Source organism: Rattus norvegicus, chromosome 3, assembly GCF_021556685.1.
Source record: "Rattus norvegicus strain SHRSP/BbbUtx chromosome 3, alternate assembly SHRSP_T2T, whole genome shotgun sequence".
NCBI classification, from domain to species: Eukaryota; Metazoa; Chordata; class Mammalia; order Rodentia; family Muridae; genus Rattus; species Rattus norvegicus.
In genome coordinates, this window is record NC_141536.1 from 115,947,521 (window position 1) to 115,963,403 (window position 15,883).

General features: G+C 38.5%; 1 protein-coding gene across 2 annotated transcripts in view; it reads left to right on the top strand.

Moving 5' to 3' along the window:
- The window catches only part of Zc3h6 (zinc finger CCCH type containing 6), a 51,872-nt gene that overhangs the window by 9,367 nt on the left and 26,622 nt on the right, over positions 1–15,883 (top strand). For both annotated transcript variants that reach the window (XM_087652125.1, NM_001107772.1), the window contains 2 exon segments: positions 11,315–11,495; positions 14,358–14,477. In XM_087652125.1, coding sequence (XP_087508251.1) covers positions 11,315–11,495; positions 14,358–14,477 — 301 coding nt within the window.

The window sequence follows — 15,883 nt, forward strand, 5'->3', positions numbered from 1 at the left end:
GATATAACTTGAAAAATAAAAATAAATTTTCCTAGGATAAAGGCACAGCAGCATTTCCCTCTACGTCCCTCATTTTGTTAGAGATTTAAGTTCAAGTATATATTTAAAGGCTTTCGAGGTGGTGGCACAAAACTAATGTCAGAACCCAGCTGACACAAGAGGATTGCTGTGTATTCTATTCAGATATGTATATTTCAGAGAAATCACAACAAATGAGAATAAAAAAAGACAACTCCATAGAGTCCTATAATTTAGTCCTTTATCATCAGCCCAAATATTTTGCCTTGGAGGCTCCCATTTCCTGACAGACACTGAAATGACTTGAGGATTGTGTATAACATGTGGCCCAGTGATACTAAGCTGGCTTCAGTTCTGTAGTGTGTTGCATGCTTTACACAGATGTTTTGATTATGTTTGTCTTCAGAGAGCCCTTCCTATGGCCCTCTCTCTGACTGTGTCACCTAGACTGTCCTGATAGATGGCTTTATCCTGTGAAGAGCACATTTTCATACTTGTTTTACCTCTGTAATGTATTTGGGTAATTTTATTTATCATGTGATTTTTTTTTAAAACTGCCTGTCTCACCCATCACCAGATTAAAAACTTCATGAGGAAGGCTGAGTAAAGTGATTGCCATGTAAGTATGAGGACCATAGTTGGGATTCCCAGCATCCAAGAAAATGCCCAGTGGGGCCAGCCACCTGCATGTAATAGCTGTGCTTAAGGGGCAGAGACAAAATCCTTAGACTAAACTGATGAATCAAGATTAACTCAATCTGGCAAGCTCTGGATTCAGGTCATACTTTGCCTCAGTATTTAAGGAAGTAAATCATGGAAGAAAACTCACCCACTCACATGTGCATGCACTCTATACACACACACACACACACAGAGAGAGAGAGAGAGAGAGAGAGAGAGAGAGAGAGAGAGAGAGAACAAATCTTTAAAAATATTCTGAAAACAAAGCTGTTCAACATAATTTTAAAAAGATTTTAGCTAGACGTTGTGGTACACTACTTTGATCCCAGTAGTCCGGAGGCAGAGGCAGGCGGATCTCTGAGAGTTCGAGGTCAGTTTGATCTACAAATCAAACAAGGTCCAGGATGGCTAGGGTGGTTGGTTACACAGAAAAACTCATCTTAAAAAAAAAAAATTGGGGCTGGGGATTTAGCTCAGTGGTAGAGCGCTTACCTAGGAAGCGCAAGGCCCTGGGTTCGGTCCCCAACTCCGAAAAAAAGAACCAAAAAAAAAAAAAAAATTAAGGTAGGGGTTTGGTTTTACTACCTTAATGAAGCCATTCTTGGATTAACTCTAGTTCTGGCAGGCATTGAATTTGAAAACTCCTACCTCAGCCTCCCAAGTAACTGGGACTACAAGGCCCATTAACCATGGCCCTTAGCCTAGGTATAAAGTAAGCTTGTTTAGCCTCATCTTAAACTGTAATTTATTTGCACATTTTATAGTTTGTTTAATAAGACTTTATAAATGGCAATAATACAAATGTCACTAGAGCTGTAATAAAAGATAAGAAGGATGCTAGGTATCAAAGTCCAAATTGGGTCACTTAGGGATTACAAAATTGTCACTTTCTTTGGTTTATTTTGAAAAACCACAAAATTGGCTTAACAAGGAAATCTGAGATGTACACATAGGAACTTGGTTTGAATAGTTTCAACCTCTTTGATCTTCGCTCAGGTAGATACAGAACAGGAAGTTACATACCCACTGTTTTATGACATAGACCTTTGTAGGAATTCTGACTTAAAAGCCTTGCTTTACCCTGACTGGGTAATAACAGCACTTTTTTTCCTGTTTCGTTAAGATTTATTTATTTTATGCATGTGAGCACACAGTAGCTGTCTTCAGACACACCAGAGGAGGGCATTGGATTTTATTACAAATGGTTGTGAGTCACCATGTGGTTGCTAGGAATTGAACTCAGAATCTCTGGAAGAGAAGTCAGTCATTGCTCTCAACCACTGAGCCATCTCTCCAGCCCCACCCTTTTGTTTTCCTGTAACTTTTTGAGTGTTAGTTATTTTCATATCTTTCTGTGTGTGTTTTTTTTTTGTCAGCATGCATGTGCACCATATGTGTGCAGTGCTCTCAGAGTTCAAAAGAAGGTGCCAGATCCCCTTGGAACTTGAATTACAGATTGTTAGCTGCTATGTGGGTACTAGGAATCAGACCCCATTAGTGCTCTTTTGGTTATGTTGTTGTTGTTGTTTTGTTTTGTTTGTTTTTGTTTTTCCGGAGCTGAGGACCAAACCCAGGGCCTTGCGCTTGCTAGGCAAGTGCTCTACCACTGAGCTAAATCCTCAACCCCCCATCAGTGCTCTTAACTGATGAGTCACCTCCTCTTTAAAACAAATTTTTGTATCACAAAATAACAGCTTGCAGTAACATAATATGACTCTGGAGAGCAGGTATTGGCAAAGCATAAGCAAAAATAACTGAGTGGGGCTTGGAGAGATGGCACTCACAGGAGTCCTTGCTGCTCTTGCAGAAGACCAGAGTTTGGGTCCCAGCTGGGGCTGACACCCTATTCTGATCTCCACAGGCATGACCCCAGGTGTATATTCACACAGATACACATACATAAAGACAATAAAAATGAATAAATATTAAAATAACTAGAACTATCATATGGAGACACTGAAAGTTTTTTAAATGGAGGACCAAAGGAAGATTTCTCCCTATTGAGTACAAGTCAGGCATCAGCATTCGTTTTATGTCTGCTTTTGATAGGCATATTGTCTGCTTTTAGTTTGTGTACTGGCTGGTTTTGTGTGTAAACTTGACACAAGCTGGAGTTATCACAGAGAAAGGAGCCACAGTTGAGAAAATGTCTCCATGAGACCCAGCTGTAAGGCATTTTCTTAACTACTGATCAAGGGGGGAGGGACCTTTGTAGATGATGCCATTCCTGGGCTGGTAGCCTTGGGTTCTATAAGAGCAAGCTGAGCAAGCCAGGGGAAGAAGTCAGTAACATCCCTCCATGGCCCCTGCATCAGCTCCTGCTTCCTGCCCTGTGTGAATTCCAGTCCTGACTTCCTTTGGTGATGAACAGCAGTGTGAAAGTGTAAGCTGAATAAACCCTTTCCTCCCCAACTTGCTTCTTGGTCGTGATGTTTGTGCAGAAATAGAAACCCTGACTAAGACAGTTTGACTATTGATTGGTGTGTGAACATACCATTGCTGTGTGGCTTGACAACAGTAACTTCTCTGTATTGGTAATTTACACAGCAAAATGCCTAGCTGCATTGCAGACAAGAGCAGTAGGGCTCCATGGTTTTCCTGTAAGTATTAGATCAATTATTTCAGATTGGTTTGTTGTGTATCTAGGGCTGCACAGTTTTAGTCAGTAAGGTTTTAGTTAATAAAGCTTTTCACGTTATGTGATCCATCCAAAAAGATAAATGTCCTTTTAGATACTCCCAGAAACACCTCTGAATTGAGAAGAAAATATTTAAAATGGTCTAATTGTTGAATTGTTACATAGTGTTTATATTTAACAGTTACTGTTCAAGCTAGGTATTGAGTAAATATGTTACTGACTGAGCAAGTAAAAGTAACACACAAAAGAAATTCTTAGTTATTTGTGGTATAGAAATACTTTTTACATAAAGTTAAGAGAAGTTTTCAAAAGTTGTCATGAGACCATAGAGAATGTTAGGATCATTAAATATATCATTATATAGACTATGTATTTGTACTGTTTTATTCATAAAAATTTTTATTCGGACTGATTTAGGCTTTAACAGATTATGAGATTGGCTTGAGGAATAAATTAAACTAAGTTTTTTTAAAAAAAAAAAAGGTAAAAATTGCCACTGGGGACTATAGAAATACTCAGGGGTTAAGAGCATCTTACTGTTCTTCCAGAGGACATGGACTCAACTAGTACCCATATAACAGCTCACAACTGTCTGTAACTCCAGTTTACAGGATCAAACACCTTATTCTGCTCTCTAAGGGCACCAGACCCTACTTGTGCAATACATACATGCAGGTAAAACACATATACATACAATTAAATCTCAGATGTTTTTTTAAAAAATTTAAAATCTTAAATAAAAATTAAAAATCTTCATAGATGTAGTTTGAAAAGTAAGAAAGGTAGTTCCTGCCAACTAAAGGCTTTGAAAAGGTAAAAGAATATATTAGAGGATGAGGATGAACACTTTGAAGGCTTTAGGTGTTCATTAGCTCGCTCTGTTAATTTGTAAAGAGAGAGAATTCAATACTTAAGACGCATGTGGTGGAGAGAAGGAATGGACCAACTCCTGAAAAATGCCTTCTAACCTCTTTATGCTACCACACACACATATACAAAGTTGTTTTTGTTTCTATTGTTTTTGTTTGTTTTTATTGATTTAAGAAAATGAGAGCTGGAGAGATGGCTGAGTAGTAAAGAGTATATACTGCTCTTGTGGAGGACCTGTGTCTGGCCTGACATCCTCTTCTGGACCCTCAGCACTTGCACTTACAATATGCATTTACCCCCACACAGACATACATAATTAAACAAAGCTAGGCATGGTGGCACACATTTTTAATCCTAGCACTCAAGAGACAGAGGCAGGCAGATCTCCGTGAGTTCTATGCCAGTCAGAATTACATAGTGAAGCTCTCTTTCAAATAAATAAAAAGTTGAACTATCTAGGATATAAATTTCCAAGATCCAAATCTAAGATAATACAACAAGAACTCTGGCCAGGTAGCATAGCCTCAGGATGACCCATCAGTGGTTTTGTTTGAGTGGAGATAACTGGTTTAGGTAGGTAACACAGGGAGTTAACCTATGGCTTGATCAAGAGTTTGTCTGCATTGACCCAAACAAGTTATGTGTCAAGCATGCTGACAGATTGAGTCAGTAGAACCAACTTATTACATGGAGAGCAGTTTAGCATCATCTGTTCAGCTCCTTGTCCCCAGGATAACACTGAAACTAAAAGGGCCAATAGTAAACAGAATGGGTGAGGACATTTTGTAGGTGAGGAACTGTTTGCATACTATGCTAAGCAACTTTTCTTAAACCTGAAGCTATCCTCTGAGGATCAGGGAAGATAGATGAGAAACTGCCTCATAGGAACTTCCAGCAAAATCTGAAGATGAATGAGAAGGAGCTTTCTGGCGTCTTCTCCTACTGCCTATCTTTCCATATTTAAGGGGATCACAGGCCTTGCTGTTGAGGTTCAGGCTGCGTGTGGTTCACCCTTTCTTCTGTAGTCTGTGCAGTCATGGAAGATCAAAGACCCCAGCACAGAGTAGTGTCCTACCATGCCATTCTGGATAGGGAGAAATGACAGCATGAGCTAATACAGACCATGAAAGGAAAATACTGGTTAAGTAGAAGTTTCAAATATTGAGAAGATTCACATTGATTGGGGAGGATCCAGGCTCTGTCTCTGCTCCTGCCCTGTAAAGAAACTCTGAACAGTCACTTGGTACATTTAAAAAAAGTCTGTTTTGTGGCAGTTAGTGAATGGGTACATTTATGAGTAATGTTGATAATGTCCATTAGGAGTGCTTATGCTAGTCTTTTATTGAGGATTTTGTGTTTCTTTTAGAAGATTCAATTTCTGATCTGTAGCTCGTAACCTTTAAATCAGTGATTGGCAGCCTATGGGCCGCTACCACTTTGGTGTCATATATCAGATATTTATATTACAATTCGTAGCAGTAGCAAAATTACAGTTATGAAGTAGCAAGAAAAATAGTCTTGTGGTCGGCAGGTCACCACAACAGGAGGAACTGTATTAAAGGCTTGCAGAATTGGGAAGGTTGAGAAACACTGCTTTAAACAGTCATTAAACAGACAGAAGTGGAGTTAAGGGCAATTGATTCAGGTTACTTCATCTTAGTAGTAAAAAATCAGAATGGGGGAAGGCAGAATTATTGAGGCGCAATTGTCAAGTTATTGGAGTGCATTGCCATGTCCAGTTCCTGAGCAGTTAGCTTCAGAATGAGGACAGGGGACATCTGAGTCTGTAATTTACACAATAGCTGATTACAGTTTTCTCCCCTTCCTTCCAATTTAGATATTTAAAAATCCCCCTTGATGGGAGTCTGACCCAGAACTTGGCACATTCTTGGAAAGTTCTCTATCATAGTTATGTCCCAGACCTAAGACATTTAAATATAATGAAAAATATTTTAATTTGAATACATTCTTAGGTAAAGTAGAATTTTCTCCCTTTGCTCTTTGCCCTTCCTCTCTACAGCTCCTTTCAGGTTCTCTCCTTCCAACCCCTTATCATGCCCACTCTCAAGTTGTTAGATTCTTTTTCTTTGATTATTATTGTCACACAAACATATACGTGTATGCACAAATGTTTACATAGCCATTTCTAGAAGAGACTGTTTCATACCCAGACATCTGGTTCTTACCCAGTCTTTCCATTCCTTTTCCATCTAGTCTTGAAGAATATCTGCTGGGTCATAAGTGCAGGAGCTGTTGGGGCAGGGCTCTCTGATCCATTGATCTCTGCTATGTACAGATGCAGTTTTCTATGGTGGCCTTCATCATCTGAAAGAGATGTTTCTTTGATGAGGAGTGGTAACTACACTAACCCAGGAAAGGTGTCTGGTGAACCAGAACCAAATACTTTAGCCTTTAAAAGAAAGTTTTGTTGAGATACATACAGTTCAACTTCTTTAAGTGCATATACTGATTTTAAAGGTATTCAGGGCTACATAACCAGCACCACTATGTAATCATAACATTTTCACCATTCCACAGGAATTACCAATTCCTACTGGTAATTTCTTTTTATTTTCCCCTCTGATCTACCTGACAACCCCTAATTTTTTTCTGTCTTTGTGGATTTGTCTAAGAGATAAACTCTTAAAGACTGTACAGTCATTTATCAAGCTTTTATACATGAAATGCCATTTTGCTGGAAATAACTTTATAATGCTAATTCTTTTATATCAGTAAGAAGTCACCTATGTATTTATTAATTTTTAAAAATATTTTTTATTCTCTAGAGTATAATGGAATTACATTATTTCTCCCTCCCCTTTCCTGCCTGAACCCCTCCCATCATGCTCCCTTTTCTCCGTCAAATCCTCATTAATTGTTGCTAGTGCTTGTATGTATGTACATGTACATTCCTAAATGCAGCCTGCTCGGCCTGTTTAATGCTATTCATGTGTGTGTTTTCAGGGCTGACCATTTGGTATTGGATAACCAATTAATTGGTGTGCTCTTCTCTGAGGAAAAATTTCTCCTGCTCTCAGAATTCCTTAGTTATTTGTAGTTCTTTGGGATTTTCTCCATCAACTTTGGCATGCCTGTTGTTATTCTTGTTCAGCTCATCTTTAGGCAATCATGTTGGTGAGAATTTATGGAGGAGACAGTCTCACAGAAACCCCCTGATTCTCTGGCTCGTACAGTCTTTCCTCCCCCTGTGGAGCAATGTCTGCTGAGTTGTTTGAAGGTATATTCACTGAACTGGGCTCCACACCTCTTTACTTTAATTGGTTGTGGTTTTATAGAATGGCCTCTGTCTGTTGCAAAGAGAACTTTCCTTATGAGTGATGAGGACTACAGTTATCTTTGAATGTATGGACAAATATTTACATGTATTTAGGGATTTTGCTGGTTTAATAAAGTACTGGTCCTTCTCTAAGATCCATGACTTCACTAGTACTGAATAATTGGCTAGGTTTCCAGTATTAGGCATAGTTTCCCCCTTGTTAAGCAGGTCATAAGTCCCAATTAGACAGTTGTTGGTTACCACTAAGGTATGCACACCACTACTGTCCCTTAGGGTTATTGTGTTAAGTTCAAGATTTAAAAGTTGAATTTAGTAAACAAATCATCTCATATACAAGGGCTCACATGGTTCAAGAGAGAGTGTCAAACACTCCTAATTCTCTTTTCAGCTAGTGGTTTTCTCAAGGCCATCGAAACAGGGCAGTGCCTGATTGGGTACTAGGCGCTCAGTCAGGAAAAAATGCTATTTCTAGGGTGGGGAAGAATTAGAATCCCATGAAGTCTCCTGTTTTCATTATGCTGCACATCTGTCATATGTGTCCAGTGGTGACTTCTGAAGTACTTGGAAGCAGGTCATAGGAGCGAATGATTTCCCCCTTCCTCTCATGTGTATAACCAAACAGAAATGTGCAAATTTTTGTCTGTTCTAATGTGAAAGCTGAAAGAAATCATGAATAGGCTAAAGGAGCAAAGAAAAAACTTGTAGTGACTTCAGTAGCTCATTTTTTTCAGGTACAGGATTTATGTAAATAGCTGTAGTCAAGATGCCAAATATGAATTACTGGATTCCATGTATACAAATTTTAATGCTTTAAATAGCATTAAATTGGGAAAGATAGTGAAAAGGGATACCAACCCATGGAGTTGGGAGAATATTTTAAAATAAAGTACACACTGTCAAGTACATAATGTCGTAAATTTGTGTATATAATATATATAATATACATATGTTGTATATACACGAGCATATGTATATAATAAACGAACACAATATGCATATACATATACTATTTACACTTACATGTAGTGATCACAGATCAGTATTTGGTCTGTTTCAGCACCCTGAGGTTTCTCAGTGCCCCTTGGTCACTTACACTCCTCTAAGAGCTCTCTTCTGGCTCTTGTCACTACAGATTTTGTCTGTTCAACTTGAAGTGCATATAGGAATGACACAGTACTGCCCTGTGTCAGTCCTTTTCAGTAAGCATCATGCCTACAAGATTCAGCCATGTTGTTGTTTTCTACCAGCAAGTTTTTCTTCATTTCATAAATCAGTTTATATCTGTTTACACATTGATAGAGTTTGTGTATTTACAGTATTTTTTAACTAAATTGTTAAAAACACTTTTATACTTGCCTTTTAATGAATATGTTCACTAATTTTATTGGGCCAAAGAATTCTACAGTTGTTTTCTAGAGCAAAATTTATTATTATTATTATTATTATTATTATTATTATTATTATTATTATAGCAGAATAAGGCCAGTGAAACAGTCAGTAGGTGAAGACTGTTGCTGTGATGCTCACAATATAAATGATACTGGAACCCATTCAAAAGTGGAAGGACAGAATTGACTCTACAAAGCAATCCTCTGATCTCTACATACATGCTGCAGGGTCCACTATCTCCACCCTGCATCATGCGTACACACACACACACACACACACACACACACACACACACACCCGACAATGATAATAAACACTTATAGTCCTCATCATTAAAATAGCAGAATGCCAAGCCTGTTTCACATGTAAGTGGTCTTAAATGGTAAGAAACACCATTTGTCTTAGTTACTTTCCTATTGCTGTGAATAGACACCATGACCAAGGGAACGTATAAAAATAAGCATTTAATTGGGAGCTTGCATATAGTTTCAGAGGGTGCGTCCATGACCATTATGGTGGGGAGTATGGCAGAGTGGCTCTAGAGCAGCAGCTGAAAGCTTACTGTTGAGAGAAAAGCCACAGAGTAGAGGGAGGGGTGAGCAGGGGGAAGGAAAGAAAAGGGAGAGAGGGAGGAGCTCACTGGGAATCTCGTGGGCTTTTTAAAACTCAAAGCCCACCCAGTGACACACCTCCTCCAACAGGGCCACATCTTAATCCTTCTCAAACAACTCCTCCAACTCTTAACAAGAGTTCAAATATATAAGTCTGCAGGAGCCATTCTTTTTCAAATACTACACCATTTAATTTTATAATAGAGCTGGGGGAAGTGGTATCACTTAATGGATACTATTAAGGATGGTATCCTAAACTGCTCTACCTAGGTATTACAGGTATTCGGTAACAGTAGGTACTGTGTAGATGCTAAGGTAGGTCTGTGAAAGACAGTCAAACCCTGCACTCATCAAGCAATAAGCAAGTGATCAGAACGCAATGTTAAGAGAACATTAGGAGGAATAGGGCAGCACTTAGAATGGAGAATCTCCTCTAAACTAGGGGTAGTAATAGGAGGCATTTGGAGGAAATGGCATCTAATTCTGTTGTAAAGATATTGAAATTAGCAGGAGTTGTTATTGAGGTGAGTAGGTTAATGAGAAATTATAGACGATGATTAAGTCTTGGAGACTCAAGATAGTAAAATTAGCTAGCCAAATGGGGACTTAATTATTAAGGGCCTTTGAATAATAAATGTCAAACAATCAGTCTCAGGCCAGAAGGGAGCCATTGAAGACTGTTTTATTAAGACGTTGAGTACACAAAGAAGAGTAGAATGAGTCTTGATCTGCTCAAACCACAGTTTGATCAACTACCAACTCATAGTCCTCTTGAGGCCACAACCTCTTTCACAAGTAGACTGACGAGTTTTGACCAACTGTTATTGAAGAACTTTAGCAGGAGAATGACATGACCAATTTATTATTATTAAACATTCCTAAATTCCAAGTTACATGCAAAATGCTCATATCATGATTTGCTGTTTAAAATGTTTGAATTTAAAAATAGAATTAAAGAAAACTGTGGTTTCTATGACTAAAAATACAACAGCATTCAAAGTTAATTTCTAGGATTGAGCTTTGATACTAACAAAGACACTAATGACTGGAAAGTAGAACTAAATGTATACTTTTGTGTATTTTACAAGTGAAAATTGAAGAAGTTGGGATTTTATCTTTATATTAAATCTATATATCCATTTGCTGAAATGTACTCTGATGACAAAAATACTATAAATTGCCTTTATTTTAAAGCCAATTAAAGCCAAAATTTTAAGTCTTTCTTGTTATTAGAGTATTTTCTTAAATAGTTTAGTCTTCCATGAAAAAAAAATCACTGGTGACCATTGTAATAATTCATGATAACATTGTAGTCATTCACTCACTTTGGGAGAATCAGTGACTGAATGTCAGAGGTTGGTGAACTTCTCTTGCTGGGGATGATTGTTACTTTTTTTTTTTTTTTTTAAAGATTTATTTATTTATTATATATAAGTACACTGTCTTCAGATACACCAGAAGAGGGCATCAGATCTCTTTACAGATGGTTGTGAGCCACCATGTGGTTGCTGGGAATTGAACTCATGACCTCTGGAAGAGCAGTCGGGTGCTCTTAACCGCTGAGCCATCTCTCCAGCCCCGATTGTTACTTTTAAATTTTTTCTTTAAGGGAAGAATTGTAACAGAAACCAAAGACATTCTTAAAAAGTGAGATATTTACTTATTGGCTCCTTACTGAAAATAAATACCAATCCTTTATAGGAATATCATTTAAGTTCTTGGCCCATGCCTTTTTTCTTTCAAAATATTTACTTAAAATTTGTTTTAGAACTGATAATTGAAGTGTAAAATTTTCGTTGTTTTCTACAGAGAAGATGGAGAATTAGAAGATGGAGAAATAGATGATGCAGGATTTGAAGAAACACAAGATCATGAAGCAAAAGAGAATGAAAAGCAGAAAAATGAGAAAGCCTACAGAAAATCAAGAAAAAAGCACAAGAAGGAAAGAGAAAAGAAAAAATCCAAAAGGAGGAAACATGAGAAACATAAGGTCAGTTAAGCTAACGTCAGCTTTCATTTTTGTTGTTCATTTGCTTGCTTAAGATAGAATCTTATGTAGACCGCACTGGCCTTGAATTCATTTATAGTGGAAGAGGACATTGAACCCTGATCCTCTGCCTCCTCTTCCCAAGTACCAGGCTATTGTGTTTGGCCAGGACTACTTACAGAGACCCTGGCCTTTTTTTTTTTAAGGTATTTTATAATGATAAAAACTATAATTCAAGAAAGATATATTATTAATATTTTTATTTTTTAATTTATTTTGTTTGTTTTTTTGAGATGTGGTTTGTCTGTGTAGCCCTGGCTGTACTGAAACTCACTCTGTAGTCCATGCTGGCCCTGAACTCACAGAGATCTGTCTTCCTAGTGCTGAGATTAAAGGCATGCACCACGACACCCTGCTTCATTATTAATATTTTATATTCATCAAAGTAACACCTGTCATAAAGCAGGGACTGTTAATGATCTAAAAAGAGATAGAGCATGTAGTAGTAGGCAGGCTGGTATATCTCTCCTAATCCAGAGGCACCAGTCTGGTAATGACTGAGTAAACTTACCTTGTAATGGACAGTGTTTATTTCAAACCCTAGCTAACAGTGGCTATGTATTTGAAGCATTTGTAGCATAAATGTGAAGAGATTGTTCACCTATTAAATCAAAGAAAACAGAAAACTAAACTCAAAACATTTAGAAGCAAAGTAGTTTTTCTTCTTTGAAGGAACACTTAATGGAATAGAGGAAAATAGATTCTGCCTCCATAGGAATCTTAGGGTTCAATTCAATTAAATAGAGTTTGGCTTGGTTTGTGCTATTCTTAGAAGCTGGGAATGCACAGATAATAAAAGTCAAAGCCAGTGTTTTTGTTGCCAAGAATATTAAGAACTGCTTAAAGAACTCAGAGTAATTATTGTGACCAGACCAAAGATAGATAGATAGATAGATAGATAGATAGATAGATAGATAGATAGATAGCTGTATGTGGGAGGCAGAGGCAGGTGGATTTCTGTGAGTTTGGGGCTAGTCTGGTATACATAGAGAGTGCCAGGCCAGCCAGGATTATGTAATGAGACCTTGTCTCAAAAAATAAAAACAAAAAACTTGTTGATTTTTATATTTGAAGTTGCACTATAACTTTAAACTTTCTCTGGTTATTTGCCAACCATTATCAGCCACTTGGGGCTTCTGTTCACTTGTGTTCAGTTTCACAAGCTGGGTTCACTTCGTGTAGGTAATTTAATTTTAGGATTTTCATGCCAATAAATAACTCCAAAGCAACTTTAGACAAAATTAAATGAATGCATATTCTATTTATGCTCCGGGACCCCAATTTGGTAATGAGGAATCAGTTTTATTTCCTTTAATATTAGCTCTGTTCTGGAGAGGGCAGAGAAGTTGTAAATGTGTAAACATCAGATCATTTTAGAGTCAAGTGATTTGTTTAACACTCTTGGCATAGGGTTGATGAAAATCATATTTCCATAAAGTCCCTAAGCAAAAGGGAAAGAATACTTCAGCCTAGAAGAAGTGGTGGCCTTAGAACAAGAATTTTCTGTGTCTAAAGAAAGAGTCATCCAAGAGTCTAAGGGAACAATAATAGCCTACTGGAGAGTTTTGTGTGTCAACTTGACACAAGCTGGAGTTATCACAGAAAAGGAACCTCAGTTGTGGAAATGCCTTCATGAGACCCAGCTGTAAGGCATTTTCTCAACGAGTGGTCAAGGTGGGATGGCCCAGCGCATTGTGGGTGGTGCCGTCCCTGGGCTGGTGGTCTTGGGTTCTATAAGAAAGCAAGCTGAGCCCAAATGCTTGAATTACCCTAGATGCCTAGAACAAATGAAACTCAAGACGAATGATCAAAATGTGAATGCTTCACTCCTTCTTTAAAAGGGGAACAAGAATACCCTTGGCAGGGAATAGAGAGGCAAAGATTAAAACAGACACAGAAGGAACACCCATTCAGAGCCTGCCCCACATGTGGCCCATGCATATACAGCCATCCAATTAGACAAGATGGATGAAGCAAAGAAGTGCAGGCCGACAGGAGCCGGATGTAGATCTCTCCTGAGAGACACAGCCAGAATACAGCAAACACAGAGGCGAATGCCAGCAGCAAACCACTGAATTGAGAATAGGACCCCCGTTGAAGGAATCAGAGAAAGAACTGGAAGAGCTTGAAGGGGCTCGAGACCCCATATGTACAACAATGCCAAGCAACCAGAGCTTCCAGAGACTAAGCCACTACCTAAAGACTATACATGGACTGACCCTGGACTCTGACCTCATAGGTAGCAATGAATATCCTAGTAAGAGCACCAGTGTAAGGGGAAGCCCTGGGTCCTGCTAAGACTGAACCCCCAGTGAACGTGATTGTTGGGGGGAGGGCGGCAATGGGGGGAGGATGGGGAGGGGAACACCCATAAAGAAGGGGAGGGGGAGGGGGATGATTGCCCGGAAACCGGGAAAGGAAATAACACTTGAAATGTATATAAGAAATACTCAAGTTAATAAATAAATAAATAAATAAATAAATAAATAAATAAATAAATAAAATAAAAGAAAGAAAGCTGAGCAAGCCAAGGGAAGCATGCCAGTAACATCCCTCCATGGCTTCTGCATCAGCTCCTGCTTCCTGACCTGCTTGAGTTCCAGTCCTGACTTCCTTTGGTGATGAACAGCAATGTGGAAGTGTAAGCTGAATAAACCCTTTCCTCCCCAACTTGCTTCTTGGTCATGATGTTTGTGCAGGAATAGAAACCCTGACTAAGACAGGCACCACTGGCTAAAACAAGCTTATGTGGTTATGAACTAACTTCTTTCTTGCGAATGCTACACTTTCTATGTTTCCTTTCAGCATAACTCTCCATCTGGTGATAGTTCCGACTATAGCCTGGATTCAGATGTTGAACATATGCAAAGTTCCCATAAGAAAAGAACTAGCTTCTACAGGGATTATGATGTTCCATTTTCTCAGGTATTGCTTTCTTATTGTGATGGAGGGATGTATAATATAAAATATACTTTGTAACTGCATTTCAGTTTGTGATTTAGTAGCATTAAATATATCTGCAGAATTTAGCCATCACTGTAGTCAATCTCTGGAATTTCTTATCCACCTGAAACAAAAATCCTGTACCTTGGAAGCAGTCCTGCTCCTCAGCCCTCCCTCTAACTGCTGTCCTTACTTTCTGTCTAGGCACACTAGGGCCCTCATATCACATGCTGTTTGTTCTTTTAGATATGGCTATGTTACTCAGCATGTGTTCAGGATTGATTCATGTTGTAGCTGAAATTAAAATTTCATTCTTTTTAGGACGAAACAGTACTGGGTTGTGAAATTTGCTTCTTTTTTGCTTATACATTTAACTGCTGAGGGGCCCTCACGTTACTTGCACTTTGGGCTGTTGTGAATAATCAATCTGTTATTAAAATCGGTGGAAAATTGTCTTTAAAACCCTCTGCATTTCCTTGAAGCATATGGCTAATAGTGAAATTGGTGGTGGTTCTTTCTAACTCTGGGGACCCTCCAGGCTGTTTTTCATAGACTGCACCATTTTACATCCGCCATCAGGGGTGCTGAAGCAGCTTCCTGTGTCCTTGACAGTGCTTGCTCTTCTCTGTTTTTATTGGCAGTGAGAAGTAAAAAGGAGTGTCCAAGTGCCATTCGTGGGTTGTTTGGTTTTTGTTTGTTTGTTTGTTTTTGGTATTGTCTCTTTAAGGTGGAAATTATAAGTTTAAATTACATATTTTTTAGAAATAATCTGAAAATCTGTTTTTCATGTCATTGTGTGTTTGTTGTATATATGCTATAATTCCCAACTCTTTGAGAATAAAGTGCATTATATATATCGGATTTACTGGAGCTGGTGTTTGTGTGGAGCATGTAGTAGACATCTTCAGAGTCTGAAGGCTAGAAGTTCTTGTTCAAGATGCTAGCAGGGTTGTTTTCCAATGGCAGCTATGTGGAAGAGTCTGTTTAGGCCCCCCTCTCTCTGGTTTATAGGTAGGTGCCTTCTCACACGGCCATGCTGCTGTATACTGCAAGCCTTGGTGTCTTTGAATGCAGAGATCATTCCTCTATAAGAATATATTAGGGCTTATTTTTAAGGCCCCGCCTCCAAATGAAATCACATTCTGAGCTACTAGGAGTTACAACTTCTGCACAGAAATTCAACTTGTAGTGCACTGAAGTACTTTATTCAGCATGAATTAAAATTTGGATTGTGAATATATGTGACATTTGCCTCTTTTTTTTTTTCTTTTCTTTTTTTTCCGGAGCTGGGGACTGAACCCAGGGCCTTGCGCTTGCTAGGCAAGTGCTCTACCACTGAGCTAAATCCCCAACCCCGACATTTGCCTCTTTAAATGCAAAAATCATTT